Source organism: Berkeleyomyces rouxiae (genome assembly GCF_048999995.1).
Source record: "Berkeleyomyces rouxiae strain 22BRR77 chromosome Unknown BrBRR77_ptg000001l, whole genome shotgun sequence".
In the NCBI taxonomy this organism is placed as follows: domain Eukaryota; kingdom Fungi; phylum Ascomycota; class Sordariomycetes; order Microascales; family Ceratocystidaceae; genus Berkeleyomyces; species Berkeleyomyces rouxiae.
This window is the reverse complement of record NW_027396491.1, coordinates 2,551,449-2,571,306: the sequence shown is the minus strand read 5'-3', so window position 1 is coordinate 2,571,306 and position 19,858 is coordinate 2,551,449. Positions and strand designations below refer to the sequence as shown.

Genomic DNA, 19,858 nt, shown 5'->3' with positions numbered 1-19,858 from the left:
AAACAAAAGCCAAAAAATAAAACATTCCCCCGACAGCCGCCATTCCATGGATGGCAAACCCCGACGACAGGCAAGACAGGCCTAGAAAATGCGCTGCTGCGCTGTGCTGGCCGGCTATAGCATCGCCAGGTATAGCCCATCTTCTATCCGCCAGTGCCAATGCCAGCCAGCGAGAACTGGCACAATGAATGAATGAATGGCGAGGGCCTTGCCGGCGCTGCCTTGTTTCTTGTTGTTTACCTGCCGAGCCCCGAGCTTTTGTTATTTATTGACTTTATGCCCGTTCCCATGCGTTGCTTTTATCTGCTTTTATTGTCCGTTCCACGTCAAGCCCCCAAAGCCTGGCGTCCGCTGGTGGAATATAAACACAGAGCCCGCCTGTGTTCTCGCGCGGCTTTGCGACCGTCTGCCTGCTTTTCCACTCTTCTTTTTTCTTGCCTCTGGTCTGTTTGGTTCCGTCAGTAATGTGCCTTTTCCTCTGTTGTGGCTGTCGTTGAGCTTGTTCTCTCTAATGGCCAGCCAATCCCCTCCCAAGTCCATCATCGCCAAAAAGTTGAACCTTGGATCGGCTTAGCAAACAGCCCAGCTTGACTTGTCGAGATCACAAACAGCACCGCCCCTTCTTCTGGGGGGTTTCTTTTTTTCCCCAAGATTTCCCTCTTTATTGTTTTTCCTCTGTATTCTTCACTTCCAACCACCCCCTTTGCCGCCGCCAACATGACCCTCTTGGCTCCTTCCGGCGCCATGAGCGACGACCCCGATGCTCCTCCCCCTGAGGTCTTGTATACAAGTGCCATGCAGCCCGAGTTGTTGCCATCAACTGTCCCAATAACAGACAGGCCGTGGTTTGTCGCCACTATTGTAATCGCCTCAGTAACTGTGCTCTGTGCCCTTGTGTTTGTCAGTTTCATATTGTACCGTCGCCGGCGACGGGGCCAGACACCACTCTCAACGCTATTGCCGGCAATACCACCGCAGCACCAATTGCCACTGTCAATGCCATTGCCACAGACACTCCCGTCTACCCACCATGACCAAGAGAAGCCCGTGTTGACCTATCCCTCAGCGGCTTCGCTGAAACGCTTCTCAACCCAGTCCTTTGTGCCCGTCGGCGACCACCGGACCTCCTACTATAACTCCCGGGACAGTGGTTCGCACTCTTACTCTCACAGCCAACGCCACTCTCGCAGCCGTAATCTCAGCCGTAATCTCAGCCGAAGCCTCTCGCGTAATCTCAGCCGCAATCGAGCCATGACCCCTGAACAGTTAATCATGGAGCAAGAGAACCAACGCCAGCTGGTTCTTCAAAAGGCTCGTCAGGATGCCGCTGCCCTGGGTGCTGCAACTGCTTCATCTTCCGCTTCTATTCTCCCAATTAACTCTGTCCCGCCATACACTGCCTCCCAAATCTCCAACAGAGACAGCTCGCCCCCCGACACCGAGAGTGCCAATATCATGTACTCTATGCCACCTCCCATCCACGAAAATGAAGGCTCCATTCAGGGTTCCTCTTTTTCTTCAGTGGCCTCTCCCCCCGGCGAGCCCAGCCGCTTCATGAGTGAGCGCGAACTTGCTCCAAAGCTTGGCAACGAATGGGTGACCTCTAGTCAAACTCACCACATCTATGCCCAACAAAAGCACCATATCTATCAAGAACAGTTACACCACGACCACCACCATAGCCACCTCTATCAACAGCAACAGGCCATTATGCAGCAAGTCTACATTGCCGAAGACGAAGTCTATAGCACTGATAGTGAGGATGACTGCCGGAGTAGCAACAGCCAACTCAGCCTGCGCTCGGAGTGGAAGGCCTTTGAAGCCGCTGCCCATCGAAACCAGTCAGACTCGCATCCCGTCACCAAGACTGAAGGCGAAAGCTCCAGTTCCAAATCGGAAACCGGCTCTAAACCGGCACCTCTGTCGACTGCTGCCATGGTGGCTGGAATGCTGTCTTTCACTATGGAGACTCCGCTAGCCTCTCCGGCCTTTGATCATAACAACCAACGCCAGTCATTGATCCCACCGCCGCTGCTCCCACGCAGATCGTCTCGTCGTGGACGTACCCGTAGTATGGGTGCCACAGGATATGAGACAACGACAGGGCCGCGCCGGTCCAACGGCACGCCGGTACTGACTTTGACTGTGCCGCAACCTTCTGTCCTGCGCAAGGCCGTATCTACTTCTGAATTCCTAAAGCACCACAGACAGGCCTCATCTATGGCCAGCTCACATCTCGAGTACGACTGGCCAGCACTAGACTTTGACTGGCTACCCTTTCAAAATAAGGGAAGCCGCTCGCGTTCTGAGGAAGAGGATGAAGAGGTGGCATCGCTGTCTTGTGTCTCTCCGCTCACAACTATTCCACCAAAGGAGAAGATGGCGGCGATAAATCCCCCCACCACCAACTTCCCTTCCCCTTCATCTGCCCCGTCTTCTGCCGTCACCGCCCCAGAGCCTCGTAACAGATGGTCTGATGAACTCCTGGGCAATCCTCACAATCGTCCTATTGATCGATCACAATCCATGGACACCAGCACCTGCCCCTCGTATCTTGCAAAACGAGGTTCCTTGACAAAACGCCTCCCGCCTGGTGGCTGGCAGTTGCAGATTTCGACTCTAGATATCACCGGCGCTTGTCCTCGACCGTCCATTGTTGCCGAGGATGAGGTTGTCGACACGTTCTCAGTGTCATACTCGCCGATGCAGCAACAGCAGTCTCCCGTGGCAACAACCCGCTACCAAAACCAGTCAACCACAAGTACATCACGCCGTTCGAGTAGACGCTCGGTATTTGTAAACAACGCAAGCCAGTCTGCATCCGACAGCCCATCACCCACCCCAACACCGCCTGCCACCCCATCGGATGGTATCTTATCAGACCCCGACTTTGCACCCTTTGTCGCAGCCCATCCGCCATCGCCATCCATGACCCCCAAGACAGCACCGCGTCTGCGCGCCCAAACCTCCCCCATTGTGCCCGGATGTGCTGCCATGGCGCGCTACCACGCCGTCACATCAAACATGGTTAACCGCTCGCCGCCGCCAGCTTACCGCGCCATCACTCGCGAGTCCACCAGTCTGAGAGGAGAAAAGCGCGTACCCGAGGAAGAGCAAGACAGTCCCGCCCAGCGCCGACGCCAGTCATCTACTCTGGCCTCCTCGTACAGCAATGGCGCTAGTCAGCAATGGCGCACATCGACCGACTCGGACTTGATCTGCTCATCGAGACTAGACGGCCCGTTGGGCGATCTGATGCCTGGCTTTTGAGCCAGCCAAATCAGAGCAGCGGAATATCCCGATGGGTAACACCTCACAAAACTTCCCGCGTTGTCTGGCGTCCCTACCCCAGCAGCACGCAACAGACGCGTCCCTTCTCTTCCTGTCCTTTTCACATGTAGGTATGACATCATGTGCCTTCCAAAGCCACGAAACTTGTGCAGACTTTTGGCTTTGAAAGGTACTTTCCTTTCTCCTGTGTTTCTTGTCTTTTCTGTCATTTTCTTTTCCTCATTTTTCGTTGTCTCTGTACTTTCCAATGATACCCAGAAGAAGCACTTCCCCCTGCGCCGGAACCAGTCCTTCCTGTTTGTAATGTATTTTTAGCTTGGGCAGTTTCCCTTTTGCATATCTTGTCCATCCCAGCATCGCCTGCGACACTCTTTCACTCTTTTCTCTTCCCTTGTGTCACCTCGTGTACAACCATCTTTTTCATCATTTCAACAGTGGCTGCTTGCCATCATCGTTCTTCATCTTGTTTCATCATTTGAACCCCTTGCTTTTGATATAAAATGAATCTTCTTATTTATGCAATATCATGATTATCGTATCTTAAATCAAGACTCGTCAGGTTTTTATATCCAAAAACAAACAAGCAACGAATGTATTTGTAATGAGTGACTCATGCCTCATTTATTCACGGTCACCAGTTTGGCTTATGCTGTTCTGTTTATTCTCCCAACTCGTTGGTGACGTCAACGAACGCTGACCATTGCTTCCAAGCCGCGCCGCTCTTGATGCACCAACGAGCCCTGCGCACGCCTTCCTTCCAGCGGTAGCCTCCAGGGCCTCTCTCGGTGATGACCTGTCCATCATCTCCCTCTCCCATGTTCGACTCGTTGGCTTCCACGAGTCCAGAAACGACAAACAGGGCGGCCGTATTGATCAGGATGAACTCGAGAAGGGGGTGGTCATCTTCCAATTCATTGTTCAGAATACGACGCAGCAGTTCGGCGTTCTCCTTGGGCTCCTTGCCCGACTCGACTTCAGATAGAGAATGGCACTTGAATCCAAAGTCTTTGGGAGAAATTGTGAAATTCTCCACCTCTGCCTCGCCGTTGGAATTGTCCTTCAGCATCCAGCAGTGTGTTGGGCCCGCACAGCTAATCTCGTCTAGTTGCTCGGCGCCGCAGATGACAAGCGCCTTGTGCGCGCCAGCTAGCCGCAGTGCCTCCGCAAACGCCGTGCCGAGCGCATTACGTGCCACGCCAATCACGCGTGCCTCAAGAGCAGCTTCGACGGGGTTAGCCAGCGGGCCGAGGTTGTTAAAGATTGTTCTCCACGGCAGCTGCTTGCGTATGGGCGCCACATAGCGCATACCCGGGTGAAATGTGGGCGCGAATAGGAAAGCATAGTTGGTGCGGCTGTAGATGCTGGTCAGGTTTGCGGGCGTGACGGCATTAAGAATCGGCGGTCGGGGGGACATGTTGTTGACTAGATCGGCGCTACCAGACTTGGAGGTACTGGCGCGGTTGCCATGCTTAGAGACCAGAAGTAGACCAGAGGCAATGATAGAGGCAGTTGTGCTTATGTTGAAGGTGTTGTGAGAGTCTCCGCCGGTTCCAACAATATCGCACTACAACAGAGAGGAGGACCATGTTAGAAGAATAATACCCATATATTCAGTCGCCAGCGTTGCATGGCCACTTACCAAGCCGCCATTGTAGTTACCCATCTTAAGCCCGCGCTTGTCAACCAACGCCCTTAGTCCAGGCACATCAATTTGCGCAGCAGCTGCGCGCATAACCCGCGCACACTCCGCCAGGACATCAGCCTGTAAATCCAGCTTGGTGAAGTGTAGGCAAATCAGCAGCGAGGCCGCCTGGGTCTCAGACACCTGATTTGTGAAAAAGTGTGAGATCGCATTGGAAATCTCGCTGGGTTCAATTGGCAATGTTCCGGGCCAAAGACGTTGTAGAAGTGGCTTAATATCGATTTTATCCGCGGGCGCAGAGGCAGATGACCCCGCGATCGGTGCCTGAGAAGTCATGGTGGGGGTTAAGCTGTGCGAGCTTTGTGTCTGAATGAAGAAAATAACCCCCCTGAAGAGAGGAATCAAACCAATGCGTTGAGATGAGGAGACCCAATTTAATCTATAGGCAAAGGAGAGTATTGGTTATTTGTTCTGTTTGAGTCACTTGACGTAGACTAAGCGCGTTGTTTTGATCCTCACAAAGCCGTCATGGGCAAAACGAGCAAATATCTTCATATCACGTGATTTGGTTTCGTCTTGGATCATGTTGTACAAGCACGGGCTTGTACGACGAAGTCTAATTTGTCCGCCATGAAAACATGGGCATTGTTGAGCTATGTACAAGTGTTTGGTTTACATACTATGAACAGGTCCAAAAAGAAAACAAAAGAAAAGAGAAAAAAAAGCTTCACAAAAGGAGAAAAAACGTTACTTCCAACGTATCCACAAGTAATCCCAGCTACATCGGTCTACTCGTTCGCCGATCCGCCATTTTACAGGCAGATACCGAAGTCGTTGATAACCAGGGTGCACTTGAGGGAGCTTTTGCATGATGCACCAGCAGTAGAGCCCCAGCCGGAGCAGATACCCAGGTATTCAAGAGCGCCCTGTTCATCAGAAGTGGTGGGTGTAGTGCTGCTGCTAGGGTAAGCCTCAGGGGCAGACGAAGTAGCAGCGCTGTTGCTCTTGCGGCGCCGAGTAGAAGTGGCCATAGTAGTGGGAACAGCATCAGGGGCGGACGAGGGCTCACTAGGAGTGTACTCAGTGGGAGGCTCGGTAGTCTCAGCGCCCGGAGTGGGAACTGCATCCTCTTGGACCTCGGGGTTGCTGGTGGGGTATCCGCCGTAGGTCTCGGTAGGCTGGGCGCTAGTCTCAGCATCAGGGGTCTCCGGCTCTTCAGTAGGAATGGCAGAAGAGTCAGAGGTAGGAGCAGCAGGCTGTTCCGGCTCTTCAGTGGGGACAGAAGGCTCGGAGGTAGGGACAACAGGGTCGGCCTCAGGTGCGGTGGGGGCAGCTGATGGAACGGCAGCCGACGATGAAGGGCGAGACGAAGGCTGAGTAGTGTTGTTGTTGCCGCCGCCAGTGCTACCAGACTGCCAGTTACGGTTGCGAGAGAGCTCGTACCACCAGTTGCGGAACATCCAGCCGTCGAACTCAGTAATTACAGTCGACGAGCCAGCAAGCATAATAAAGTTAGTCTGACCAGCCGGCTTCCAGTCGTAGAAATCATCCAGGCCATAGATGTGGCCGATCTCGTGCTCAAAAATGTGAACATTGCCATTCTCCATGCCCTCTAGGAAGTACTCAGTGCCCATTCTGGCACCCCAGTCACCACCAGCACCACCACCCATGCCGTCAGTCAGCCACAGAGACTGGTCGTAGTGGGCAGCGTCGCCTCCAGCGCAGGAAGAATAGTCGCCCTGCTGGTTGAACATGCGACCGCAGGAAGGAATACACTCAGGCTTGCCCTCAACATCCTTGCTGTCGGTGTAAATGTTCAGGCCCTCGGTGGATCCCTCCAGCAAAGAGCGATCGTTGACAGCCCAGCCAACAATAGACACAGAGACGTTGGAGAAGGGAAAGTTGTCAAAGCCGTACATCCAAGAAAACCACTTCTCGTAGGAGCTTTGCGCTGTGGCCGCAATCTTTTCACGGGTAGCGGCAGGGAGAGACTTTGTGGAGTCCCAGCGAACACACAGGTTAACAGATCTACAGGGGGGACAAAGCTCTAGTTAGTCTTTACTCATTCTCACCAGCACTGTTGGGTGCACAGGCCTCAAGCACATTCTCCAAAGTACTTACCCATCAGTAGCCATCAGTTGATCCCAGCCATAGTTCTTAAAGCCGTACAAATCGCCGTTGGAGTAAGTGTTTTCAGATTGCTGCCACACGTCTTTCAGGTCGCTGGCCACAGAAGAGGGGGGCTCCCAAGTAGTGGTCTGCTTCGATGCTGGGTTCTCATCAGCCACAGTCGCTTGGCGCTTCTTGGCTTGGTTCTCAAGAGCCTTCCACACGTCAGCATTGCTATCGTGGCTGTGGTTGGGATCGTGAGCGGCAACGGAGCCAGCCAAGGCCAGGGTAGCCGCGAGAGCAGAACGGTAAAGCATGTTTTCGGTAGTTAGTTGTCAAGGAAAACTTGGTAAAGTATGTTGTTGTAAAGAATGACGAGGAAATAGAGCACAAGGAGTGCAAGTATTTGGTAAAACGAAAAGAATGGACTCGAGGCTAGCTCAGAGATGATAGAAACGAAAGTAAAGTGTAGAGTAAGAAGAGAAGGCTCTAGAGACACAGCTCCTGGCACGTAAAGAAGGAAAGAAAAAGAAGGAAAAGAAGACTGGCTTGGGCTGAAGTGAAGTGACTTGCAGAATGAAAAGGCCTTCTTCCCATGATCACGACGGGATCTGACGATGCTTTATACGGCCCCCAGAGTTAACCCCGGGCTGAGTCCCATCTATGTCCTGTCACAATACCATAAGCTAATCCGGTCCGATGATCCCTCAATTCTGTAGCGCAGACTTAAGACGTCCCATCTTCGACTTGGGCTTCCCGTTTTTAGTTCCTGGGTCTAGGCACTCCTGTGATGCTACACATATCCCTTTGCCAAGGCCAATTCTGTGTCCAAGTTCAAGATAATTGTTCCAGGGAAAGCACAAAGGTGCCACAGACAAAAGCTATGAGGCGAGCTTGGCAAGTCTTTACGAGTGGGTAATGTGCCTTGATCCTTAGCTCAAGGCCAAATTTAAAGCTAATGGTAGAATAGAGGGGGGGAAGGAGAGGACAAGACAAGTCCCGGAGAATTCACGCCCCTTGCATCCAACAAGCAGCCCAGGCTAGCCATGACAACGGAAGTTGGGGGCTACTCGTTACATCCCTCACAAGTCCTTGTCCTAAAGATGCAAGTACAATCCCATAGTGTGTACATGCAAGTATGCCTATCCCCTTGTCATCGGGGAGAGAGTGATGGGTGTTGGTAGAAGAAATACCAGATCGCAGATACATTATCTACAGCTACAGCAGAACGAGTGTCCAAAGAAGGGCGAATGTGAACATGTGCATCTGAACAGGCCTGGTTGTACGCTATGGCCATGGATTCACACGAACGCCTCTGATCTCCCCCTGACTAAAAGGATGTGCAAGTATAAGGATACAGTCAAGGCCTCGCCATCATTGTCCGATCTACATTATATTCGTATAGGGCGTGCCTATACAAATAGACAGTACCATGCCCTCTCGGTCGCATCCATACGTAGTTACAGATGTTGGAAGGTTTGGTAGTTAGTTGAAACATAAGTGATCACAAGGAAGAACTGCCAAAAGAATTAGCCCACATTTATGTGATACAACAAAAGAGACCAGACATGTTAATCACCCTTGTTGGACGGGGTTCCAATCCCTGCTTTTCTGAGTCTAGAAGCACCTCATGAAGTTCGGGCCTTGCCGAATGAGGAATCAAAGTCAAAGCCTGTTCGACAACTCGTATTAATGCGAGGTGAGTCCCAACCCTTGAGTCCCTACAAGTGATATGTTTCAAATCTCTACACCTGTCCTTGGAAGATTTTGACGTGCAGCGACTATGTATTCTTTTAGCGCTTGCGCCTATGTAACATAGGTAGAACTATGTAACTAGTTGTGGACAAAGAAGGTCGGTGGGTTTGGCTTCAACAGATGGTATCAGTAAGGCTCTATATTCAACTCTCATCACTACACGAGAGTAAGCCAATTGTATAATTTGCTGTGTGTTGTGTGTTGTAGTTATGTAGATATGTAACTCCATGGCTTCCTGTACTTGCGCAAGTTTTCCAGTGGATTTTCCTTCCGATTACAGGCTCATTTCATGTCATGTTTCAAAAGCCGATGAAGATTCCCAAGCCTGGGGCCAAGTCTCGACTCCATTGTCTATGCCAAGCAAGGCCCAAGTACCACCAGGGGCTTCATCTCAACATGTGTACAAGAACTGGTACGATCACTAGGGCCCCGAGCAGGAGTGGGGTTCGGACGCATCTATGTACATGGCCAACATTGTTACAGAAATACATAGCTAGCTATATGTACATACATGTATTCTCAGACGTTCCAACCCTGAGCAGTATTGAGGATGATCTCTAGCCGAGCCAAGAACCCAAGGAGCTGCACTAGCACTGCAGATGATCATGAAGTTCAAACTCGAGGATTTAGCAGACGGAAATAACCTTAAAAGTCTTGTGCGGCCAAAGATATCGCGAGTCCAATAAGCTGGGAGACCACAAGACAAAGAGGAAAAAAGAAACAACTACTGAATAATGATTGGTTTCAAGCTTGACATGAACATGACCGAGTTACATAGACATATGGAAGTGGAGCTCCCCTAGGGTTAATTGCTACCCATACTAGGGTATTTCTGTCTTGTCAACTTTGTTACCTATGTCGCCTTTCCCTAGTTATTGGCACGTGTGCAAAAACCTGTACAAACGTGTGTAGTAAATATCCCTCAGCCTTGTTTGCCTCATGACTGTGCATATCAAGCCCCTTTTTCTCAGTTTTGCTACTGTTTCGTTTATCTTGCTGCTTTTTTAAAGCCCACATTCCGGTTTTCTGTTGATTTTATTTTTCTCCATGTTTCTGGACTCTGTTACTTTTCTAGTAACACATCTTGATTCCGCTGTTTGCCAAGTTTCGCCCATAACGAGAGCAAACTAGAACAGGCCTACATGGGCACTCTAGATCTAGAAGCATAGGAGCTGTTGAGCTACTTGTACATACATATCAGTCAATGAGCTTGGGCTCCGTTGTTTTTAGGCCCCAGGCGATTTTGTCAACCGGGCTGGGTTGAGCTTGAAGTCCCCATCATCAGTTAGCCATCTTTCAACGCCAACTACACTACACAAGTACACACAAAAACAATTATTTGCCTTTGTTTTTGGCCTTTGGTTACATTGTGAATCCTTTTGCTCGTGCTTAACCATAAAGATAGCAATTGGGGGACAGCAGAGTTCCGCTATAGGACAGGCTGAGGCCAATGCATCTTCCCTCTCCTTGTCGGATGCTGTATTCTTTTCTTCTTACATGGTAGGAGAGAAATAAACAAAGACGCTCTTCTCAGGATCAATATCCAAAAGACGCATCCCAAACACTGCCCAATCGGCTAGTGTCGGACAAGATGAACAGCCAGGGGGATTCTTCTGCCGATGGGCACTCGGGTGGCCCTTATGACGGCCACGGCGGGCATCCAATGCCGCACTACGCCCAACACTCGCATGAGCAGCAGCACTATCAGCAGCACCCTCACGAACAACAGCATCACCCACAGCATCCACACGAACAGCAGCAGTACCAGCAGCATCCGCATGAACAGCAGCAAAATACCCGTAATATCCCTCCCCCGCCCCACTCCATCCACCGGCTTCCGTCCATCCCTTCGGTGCACTCGCAGCATGCGCCGCCGCCGCCGCCGCCGACGCAGCAGCAGCAGCAACAGTATGTGCCCTCCCATGGAAATACTGGCTCTGCCCCATCGGGCGACTACGGCCAGCCCCCTCCGGCCACCCTACACTCGCAGCTCCCGTCAATGCCGTATGCGCCGCAGTCTCATGGTGGGCCGCTGCCGCATCAAGGCCAACAGCTTATGCAAATCCATCAGCCACAGCAGCCAAATGCGCACCCCTTAGCAGACCTTATCAAGGTCTTTCAAGGGCGAAAGTACAAGTACGTTCAATCTCACTCGACATGCTTTTTTTTTGGTAATTACGCTGTGTTTAACTCTGACGTTCGTCCTTTCTAGGCTAGTCGTTGTGCAACAGCCTAAACGAGCCCGCATGTGTGGCTTTGGTGATAAGGTAAGTCCCAATCCGAAAGAACTTCTAGAAAACCATACTAACTTCGTGCCTTCCTGGCTCCATAGGATCGCCGGCCAATCACACCTCCGCCTTGTGTGCGACTGATTGTAACCAACGAAGAGGACGGAAAGCCCACGAACGACAAGTACGTCAGTCGAATACAAATCGGAGACTTGTCCCCAGGCTTGCGGCCCGTTGCTGACCATTTCCTGGCTGCTAGTGATATTCCCTACCTTTGTTTCGTTTGCCACGTCTCTCTATGGTCCGAAGATGGGACAAACGAACTCGACATTGTGCGCCATTCGTCCGGAAATCCCAGTATATCCTCAACTACAACGGCATCTTACGCCAGCATCCAAGAGTCTTCAGCACCGCCTTACAATTCCATGGCCCCCAACTCGCGCCAGAACTCATACATTCCACCAGGGGCACCGTACGGCAATGTTTCGTCGTACCCCGTTAACTATGGACAACGTGAGTTAGGCTGAAAATCGTGAACCTCAAGGCCATCCACCCAGTTTGATGTAATTGAATACATGCTGACGGTGTCTTTTTTCAAAAATCATAGAGTCTGCATCCGCGCCTGCGCCTGCACCCTACATGAACAATGGTTATTCGCCCGCCAACACATATTATCCCAATAATGACTACCGAGGCTCCATGGTGCCCAATGCTGTGGGTGGTAATGGAATGTCCTATGGCTCCAACTATGCGGCCCAGTCTCAGGATCAACCCCCTGTTGTGACACGCTCTTCGGGACCCCATGGAATGTTCACTCGGAATCTTGTTGGCCAGTCGGTAGTCAGCGCCCAACGGCTAACCGACACTGATGACAAGGTTGGCGTATGGTTCATTCTCCACGATCTAAGCGTAAGAACAGAAGGCAACTTTCGGTAAGACTCTTCTTTCGTATCCCACTAATACACGCTCATGGTCCTCCTTTGGTGCGGTATATCTTCTTCATGCGGCAAGCTAACATACAATCTTATCTTTCTCTACAGTCTTAAGTTCACGGTTGTCAACATCGCAGCCGACAACAACTCTTCTAATGTGTCTATTAACCAGGGCTCTGTTCCTATTCTGGCCTCATGCTTCAGCGATGCTTTTACAGTATACTCGGCCAAAAAATTCCCGGGTGTGTGCGAGAGCACAGCCCTGTCCAAGTGCTTTGCAAGCCAGGGCATCAAGATCCCTATTCGTAAGGAAGGAGGTGCCGACAAGAATAACAATGACGAGGATTACGAGTAAGCGAGATAGACTGTAGTGCCGTTTGGAGGACTTTCTTTTCTTTCATCCGTGCTCCTCTTGATTATGATGTTTACGGTCTTTCAGTTTCCTGATATATCCAGTTTGATGAGTAATTTATGCAGTTTTTGTCTCCCGTCTACTATTCTTCATGTATCTACATGAGTACCTGTGTATGTGTGTGTATTTGGGTGCTAAGAGTGAAATTGCATATAAGATGGGGACCTGGAGATTTAAACTTGGTGCATCATGGTATCTACATCGTTGTACTAATCGGTGGGTTTTCGGAGCGCTAGTTACAACGGTGCTTGTTTCATGTCATTTCAACAACTATCTATAGACTGAAATTTCCATGGGGCAGGCGCGAATACTTGAAAGCTACTTGGGTAGACTTCATATAGCAAGGTGCTGGTGTTATTTATGGTGGCTGTTATTCGGTAATTGTTTACCTTGACCACATTAATCTTACTTGGTTACCATGATGGTTGAGGTATGATTTCCTGATTAGGAAGACTTGACTTGACTATATTTAGCGTCTATACAAACCATCAAGATCAAACGACGCCAGATTGGTTACCAGAGAGATATTTCAACCTCCCCACTCGGCGCGCTACATAGTTTCTGCGTGTTCGAGATGGCGCACCATGCCCACCAACCTTCGTTCAACCAAGAGACATGGCCAGACACAAAATCGACCACGGAAGCCAGCGTGGCATGGAAACCCCCGGCTTTTTGAGGGGGCGGAAATAGAAGCAGCATTGGGATCGTTTTGCTCGCCTCGTGGGACCCTGAGCAAAGACTCAAAAGGGGCGGAGGCCAACCTCAAAGGTATACCCTCCAAGGGTTGTAAAACGGAAGGTTTGTTGGTTGGTTGCGGCCCAATTAGGAAGGTTACACGAGGATCTCATTTTATAGCAGCGTCTTTTTGGGCTTCTCACATAACAAGCTTGAGCTTCGGTCTTGTGGTCTAGTGGTATGATTCTCGCTTAGGGCTAACCCTAAAGCATAGCTTGCGAGAGGTCCCGTGTTCGATCCACGGCAAGACCCCAGGTATTCGGCGGGTAACGAGAGTTCCCGGCTCTCTTTTCTTTTTTCTTCCCATTTTGAAGGAGCAATGTGCGGTTTTTCTTTTTCTTTTGCGTGCAGAAAAAAAAAAAAAAGATCATCGCCGCTTCGAACATGAAGACGCCGTGCTCTCCTGCCCCCCTCAACCTTCCCTCCTACAACCCTCGGGGGGGTACCTTTGAGGTCGGCCTCCCCCCCCTCGAGCCTAGGCTGAGGGTCTCACGAGGACAGCAACACGATCCCAATGCTGCTGCCATTCTCGTCTCTTCAACATGACAACGAGCTGCGAAGCCAGAGTCCGCTTTCTCCCAACTTTGAGGGATTTCCTCGCCGTCGACTCGCCCCCTTTTCACGACACCCTCCTCGCGATCGCCGGCCCTTCATCGCCGCCACACCCAACAACTCGTGGATCCATCTTCGCAACTCGGGACTGTCCCTTTGAAGGTTCAGACAGTCCACCTTCGTCTTTTCCTTTTCCTTTGTCTTTCCTTTGTCCTGCTGTGGCACTCGGGGACTGCATCGGGCCTCAGCCATGGTTCGGTGCGGCGGCCACTTCGAAAAGCGGAAGGATACGCTCCTAGCCTCCGGAGGCTCACCTGGTATGGTTTTTCACCCGCTCAACGACTCGGGTTTTCCCATGCCACGCTGGTTGTGATGGTCGACTTTGTGTCTGGCCACGTTTCTCGGTCGAACGAATGTTGGTGGGGATGGTCAACTCCTTGTGGGGGTTAGGGTTTATCCGGGGACATTGTTTTTTTTTTTTTTTTTTTTTTTTTTTTCTTTTGTTACTTGTTTCCTTGTCGCATGCAGAATTCCATTTACTGGTTGTCCTACGCTCGCGCGGGGGTCGAAGGGCCCCGATGACCAAGGTCTTCTCATGTTTGGCAGGCCCGAGAGGGCCTGTGTCCGCCTCACGGCGGACCGTGTAATGCTTTTCATGTAGCTTAGTCACGTTAAATAAAGTCAAGTCAAGTCAAGTCTCCTGCCCCCTTTGCGGATCGGAGACCGCCCCAGAGCATGTTTGGGTCTGCCCCCGGAACCCACAGCGGATATCCGGGAACGGACCCGCAGGAAGGGAACTCCCCAGTTCGCCCTCCGCCCGACCCTCCACCGCCTGGTCCGACCCTGCCCGGGGCAGCTTAGCATCTGGGGCCCAATCTTTTTTCGCGCACCCGCGCTGCCAACCCTCTGGCGTGAATACGCCGCCAACCCCCCACTTTTTTTTTTCTTATTTTGCACAAATATTTTTATCACTACATCGGCGGTGAGGCCAGGACTCTGGGTCTTGTTTGGGGCCACGCGGACGAAGGACAGCCTCTGCGCTGGGCAGGTGGGAGACCTCCTGTCATTATACTTTGGATTGTGGGGTTTCTGTATGCATGGTTTTAGGTTTTGGTTTTTGCTTCTGTATGTAATTACTGGTACTACTTGTAGTCCCCTGTCGTATGCCGAGAATACCTCGCGAGTAGACAGGTAAATAAAGACTTTCAACTCAACTCATCATCATCAATTTCCCATTTTTTTTTTCAAGTATTTTGGAGTCGAAATATTCTGTGCAAAATTCTCATTTTCTCGTCGTGTAGTGAGTGAGTTTAGTCTCACTTTTCCGCTAACGCCATATAGTAATCGGCTTAGGCGAAGCAAAAAAATAAAAATTAGTTAGGGCCACATGACTAAACGAGCATGTGACAAGCTATTTGGTATTATTAGAAATGAGATCGTGTCCTAGTAGAAGTGAGCAGGTGACCACAATACTCGTACATAACCATCCATCCAAAGTTCAAACGAAAAGCGCGTTGGATAACTAACTACATTATTGTCTCTCTTTGTTCTCGGCCGGAGAAAACAACTGTGCCAAAAAATTGCTGCTGATCCAGGTACGCTGGCCGATGCGTGATGATGACACACTTACGTTAGGCTTGTCTGGATGCACTTTTCGCCCCGTAGTTCTCGACGATGTCGGCTGGCCTGATTCTGGTCTACCAATGCCAAGTCCAAGCTTCAATTTGACACTCACTTCACTTTGCACATCCATGCCTGGATGCGAGTCTGGAATGGGGGAACTTGGAGAATTGGAGACGAAACCCCCTGACTCTCTTTCTCTTTCTCTCTGAGGGCCAGGGCATGCAGAAGCGACGAAGCATTGATGCGTGATTCTGGTGCCATTTTGACACAATATGGAGAAAGCAGACAGGGTCAGAACGGAGGGATTGCGAGTGTTGACTTGCAGTATGTAAGCACCATGATGTTAGCCACTCGTAAGTATATGCACATAGCTATATGTAGTTAGTTACGTATGTATGTACATGAACAATACAACACATCCAACGATAACCTGACTACGTGACATGTGCACTTTTGTTACACCGGTCACGTTGTGATGAGCATGTCATGTCCCTCCCAAAAGGACACAAGGTGCGTATGTCCAAACGTCAATAGCAAGGACAAGGCTTGGGCTCCAGGGCTCAGCAGCACATTTCCATTACGTTTTTGTTGGTTAATAGCTTTACACTTCCGGTGGGGCATTCCCCGGATTTCTCTTGGGGAAACAAGGTCGTGGCAACAGGCGAGAGCACATCAAACGAGACAAATTCACAAGAGGCAGCACTAAATGGCAAATGGCGGCATTGGATCCCTGGAACAGATTTGTTGGAGTTCTCAGGGCTCAGCTGACTTGTTTATTGATGTGGTGTTTAGATTTTCCGGCTGACTGGCAGGAGTTATTATGTAAGGCCAAGCACAGCCTTGGCTTGATTTTGCATGCATACGGGTCTGGGACTTCGAGGCGGCAAGTTTACCAGCTCGCTGGACGAGCCAAGACTTTCTGGCGTGCAGTAAGAAAGAATATGGACACGCCAATCAGAGTCTGTAGGTGAAATCTCTGCATGCAGGAGGGGAGAGCGGAAATGCGTGGGCTTGCCCATGTCCTACGCAAAAAAAAAAAAAAAAAAGGCAAAGAAGGGAGTGAGGCCCCTTTGGGCTGAAGGCCGGCGCCGGCAGTAGAAAAGCGGGACTGAGATGAAAAAAAAATCTCCCCATGAAAAACTTGCTTCGCCAAAGCCCCATGGATCAATTAACTGCTGCAATGAGCCCCCCGTGGTCAACGTCTAACCGCCAAACCAAAAAAAAAAAAAAAAAGATACTTTGGTACCTTGACGTTCGTAGCCTGGCTTCGGCTTCGGCAGCGGAGCTCTAAACTTGCAAGGCAACTGCTGGAATTTTCTTTGCTCGAGTACTTTACTTGTGTGTAGCTACGCCAGCGGCACGCAGGCAGGTGGGGCCACATTTTGCACATACTACGTGGTTATTGCATCAGTCATCGGGCGCCTCCCTGTCCAAATACTTTCTTTTAGCGTATTTTATCGTGTCAGTCGCCCTACCAAGCTGAACCCCATTGTAGAGAGCGGCGTCTAGAAGCACGTTTTCTGACCTTGTGATCGCAGAACCGGCATCGCTCACTTTGGTAGTACTAGTACGTAACAGTTTAGTTGACGGGGCCACGAGGAGAAAAAGCGAAGCGAGAAAATTTGCTGTTGCGGGTTGCAGGGAGGCCGAGCCGACTTGGAGTCATGTTAAGCTCCTGTTGCGTAAAAGTGTCTACTCCATGCTGGTGATGTTTTGGGAGGGCACTGGTATATAAGCCGACAGCCTCTCCCACTGCAGAGGATGGAGTCTGCCCGCTGTTACTCCAAAGCACCAAAATCTTTTGTTTCTACCAAGATACAACACATCTCCAAACTCTTGACACCACCACTTCCTCCGACACAACTGCACTCTTATTCGTTTCCTCCTACACTCACAATGGTCCTCTACGCTTCTCACGGTCGCGGTGGTGTTGGCAACATGGCCGACAAGCGCCTGTCTCCTCCCCTCACCGCCGCTGACCTGTCCACTCCCACCGTCAAGACCGCAGTCTACAGCACGGGCCGCGGCGGCTCAGGCAACATGGCCCGCAACATCGACCCTCTGGAAACCCGGATGCGCCAGGACGTAGAAGAGTAAGCTTACCCATCCGCCTAGGTGTACTTTGAAGGCATGCCAAACCAGAATCATCAGAGCTAATATCCCATCTCTTGCACAGAGTTCCTCGCCGTCGCTTGTCTGGAAGTGTCCAGCATTCTGGCCGCGGAGGTGCTGGCAATATCGTCAACGTCGAGGAGCTGGAGCGTGCTGAGATCCCGCACATGGCCCTGGACGCCGGCGAGGCCCCGGGCACCGGCTCCGAGCGCCGCCGCAGCACTGAGATCATCGAGAAAGCTAAGGCCTTTTTCCGCAAGTAGAAGCTGACGCTAGCCTACGACCTACTCTCATCTGCGTTCCACTATTCTGCTTTTCTGCGCCCTTTTCATCGTCTCATATATGCCCAGCGCGCATCCTTCCGAGTCGTTCAACTGTTTCCTTCGGGGCTGTTTGTGTCCTCGTTTTCTTTCATGATACCCCCTTTCGAAACCATTCTCGCTCGGCACTTTTGCATCTACTCGTACTACGCACGGTTTTCTTTTCTTTTCCTTTATTCTTTTGGTCAGTGGTTGGTCTTTTGGTTAGCAGGGAGTTTTTATTTGTTCCAGTTCCAGGTTACGTGTAATGACAAAAAATAAATGAGTATCAAACACCTTGTCAGGCTTTGATTATGAACACTACACCCTCACTCAATGTCTCCTCATACCCCTAGCATCAACTGCTGACGATACTGCTTTCGATAATAGGTGCGTGCATGTAGTAAAAGTAATACGGAGGCTTTGTAGTTATCCCAACTTGTGGCTCAAGTTAAAGCAAAGCCTGAAACTGTTGGGAATTTGGATGGAACTTTGATTTTCCTTGACACGAGAACCAACTATATTCATATTGTATCAAGTCACCCTCTCAGGGCTTTGCTTTTTAGAGCCTATGATTTAGTTTGATATCGATGTGTGTTTTTCCGCTAGGCACCTCCCAGGAGTAAATGCATGTACAAGAATGCAAACCTAGCTACTACAAAACGAGCGGTATGAGCGTAGTCTACATAAACCCCCCAAACACCATGGATACATCTACGCCTTGGTCAGTCTGTGAATTTCCTCGAAAAAGAACTTGAGATCATCCGGGTTGACGCCCGGGGTGATGCCTATAATACCGAGTAAATATTAGTAACTTCAAAGCCACACGATCAACATAGAGCAGGTTCTTACCGTGGCCAAGGTTAGCAATCCAGCCCTTCTTTTCCGACCAGAAACCATTCACAGTAGTTTGCACCGCCTTGGTGATGGCGTCCTTGGTGCCGTACAGTACACCAGGGTCGGCATTGCCCTGGAAGGTAATCTTGCGGTCGCCACGGATGCGGACCGCCTCCTCGGGTGCCATCAACCAGTCAAGACCAACTACGTCGTAGCCTAGGTTGCACACGTCATCAAGGGCGAACCACGCACCCTTGGGGAACACAGTCATAGGTACGCGGGGGAGACCCAGCTGATCCAGACGAGTGGGCAGATGCTTAGAGATGTAGCCAAGGAAGGGCTCGGAAAACTCCTTGAAGGCAGTAGGCGAGAGTTCACCGGCCCACGAGTCAAAGACCATGAGAAGCTGTCGACGAGAGGCTACATGTTAGTTGAATCTTTGGACAGTACATAGTAGATGTCAAGAGCGTGTATGGTAAGAAGAGGGGAAAGGACAAACTTGCCTGGGCTCCGGCTTTGACCTGGAGAGCCAGATACTCGACACAGATTTCAGCAATTCTCTGCAGCATCGCCTTGCTCTCCTCGGCATATCTATAAATCCACTTCTTGCTTTCCATGAACAGCTTGGTGCCACCACCCTCAACCATGTAGCAGAAAAGCGTCCACGGGGCACCACAGAAGCCAATCAAGGGCACACGACCGTCCAGCTTCTTGCGCGTGAGCGTGATGGCCTTGTAAACATAGTCTAGCTCCTTGGCCACATCGACCTCGCCCTTGAGAACTTTCTCGTACTGGCCGTCATCAGGGCTGCGCAGGGGCTGAGGGAAGTGAGGGCCCTTCTTGTCAACCATCTCAACCGTCATGCCCATGGCCTGAGGGATAACAAGAATATCGCTGAAGATGATGGCCGCATCGATCAGACCAGCGTACCGCTCGACCGGCTGCAGCGTGATGGTTGAAGCTACTTCGGGGTCACGGCAGCACTCGAAAAAGTCGCGCGAACCCTTAGCCTGGTGGTACTCAGGCAAGTAGCGGCCGGCTGCGTGTGTCATTGTTAGCAATTGCTTAGAACCAAGCCGCATCTGTGAAAATTATGCGTTGTGCTCGTACTTCATGCCTCATGACTCAGAAGCTGGATGCCGAGAACCTCTTACCCTGTCTCATCACCCAGATGGGCGGGCGCTCGACCTTTTCGCCTAATTGAATTCAATAGAGTCAGAATTGCTCGGTCTAATGCCATCTCTACTGTCGTTTGTGGGTTTGGGCATATGTTCACCTCGAGCTGCACGGAGCAGCAGATCGTTCTTCAACGGCGCAAAAGTGGCGTCCAT

General features: G+C 50.8%; 6 protein-coding genes across 6 annotated transcripts; 3 read left to right on the top strand and 3 right to left on the bottom strand.

Moving 5' to 3' along the window:
• Nucleotides 1-717: 717 nt before the first annotated feature.
• BROUX77_000730 (uncharacterized protein) lies at nucleotides 718-3,270 on the top strand (the record flags this gene model as incomplete). The annotated part of the gene is made up of 1 exon (XM_073752376.1): nucleotides 718-3,270. The coding sequence occupies one exon, from the start codon at nucleotides 718-720 to the stop codon at nucleotides 3,268-3,270; it is 2,553 nt and encodes an 850-aa protein (XP_073608967.1).
• A 679-nt stretch (nucleotides 3,271-3,949) lies between these two features.
• Nucleotides 3,950-5,269, bottom strand: BROUX77_000729 (uncharacterized protein; the record flags this gene model as incomplete). The annotated part of the gene is made up of 2 exons (XM_073752364.1): nucleotides 3,950-4,855; nucleotides 4,931-5,269. The coding sequence occupies 2 exons, from the start codon at nucleotides 5,267-5,269 to the stop codon at nucleotides 3,950-3,952; spliced, it is 1,245 nt and encodes a 414-aa protein (XP_073608966.1).
• Nucleotides 5,270-5,745: 476 nt separating this feature from the next.
• On the bottom strand, nucleotides 5,746-7,359 carry BROUX77_000728 (uncharacterized protein; the record flags this gene model as incomplete). The annotated part of the gene is made up of 2 exons (XM_073752353.1): nucleotides 5,746-6,961; nucleotides 7,055-7,359. 2 exons carry the CDS (start codon nucleotides 7,357-7,359, stop codon nucleotides 5,746-5,748), a joined length of 1,521 nt encoding a protein of 506 aa, XP_073608965.1.
• A 3,029-nt stretch (nucleotides 7,360-10,388) lies between these two features.
• Nucleotides 10,389-12,312, top strand: BROUX77_000727 (uncharacterized protein; the record flags this gene model as incomplete). Its single annotated transcript, XM_073752342.1, has 6 exons — nucleotides 10,389-10,933; nucleotides 11,010-11,064; nucleotides 11,130-11,209; nucleotides 11,285-11,538; nucleotides 11,633-11,957; nucleotides 12,066-12,312. 6 exons carry the CDS (start codon nucleotides 10,389-10,391, stop codon nucleotides 12,310-12,312), a joined length of 1,506 nt encoding a protein of 501 aa, XP_073608964.1.
• Nucleotides 12,313-17,175: 4,863 nt separating this feature from the next.
• Nucleotides 17,176-17,654, top strand: BROUX77_000726 (uncharacterized protein; the record flags this gene model as incomplete). Its single annotated transcript, XM_073752331.1, has 2 exons — nucleotides 17,176-17,372; nucleotides 17,456-17,654. The coding sequence occupies 2 exons, from the start codon at nucleotides 17,176-17,178 to the stop codon at nucleotides 17,652-17,654; spliced, it is 396 nt and encodes a 131-aa protein (XP_073608963.1).
• Nucleotides 17,655-18,404: 750 nt separating this feature from the next.
• Nucleotides 18,405-19,858, bottom strand: BROUX77_000725 (uncharacterized protein; the record flags this gene model as incomplete). The annotated part of the gene is made up of 5 exons (XM_073752320.1): nucleotides 18,405-18,478; nucleotides 18,543-18,933; nucleotides 19,031-19,566; nucleotides 19,682-19,723; nucleotides 19,804-19,858. The coding sequence occupies 5 exons, from the start codon at nucleotides 19,856-19,858 to the stop codon at nucleotides 18,405-18,407; spliced, it is 1,098 nt and encodes a 365-aa protein (XP_073608962.1).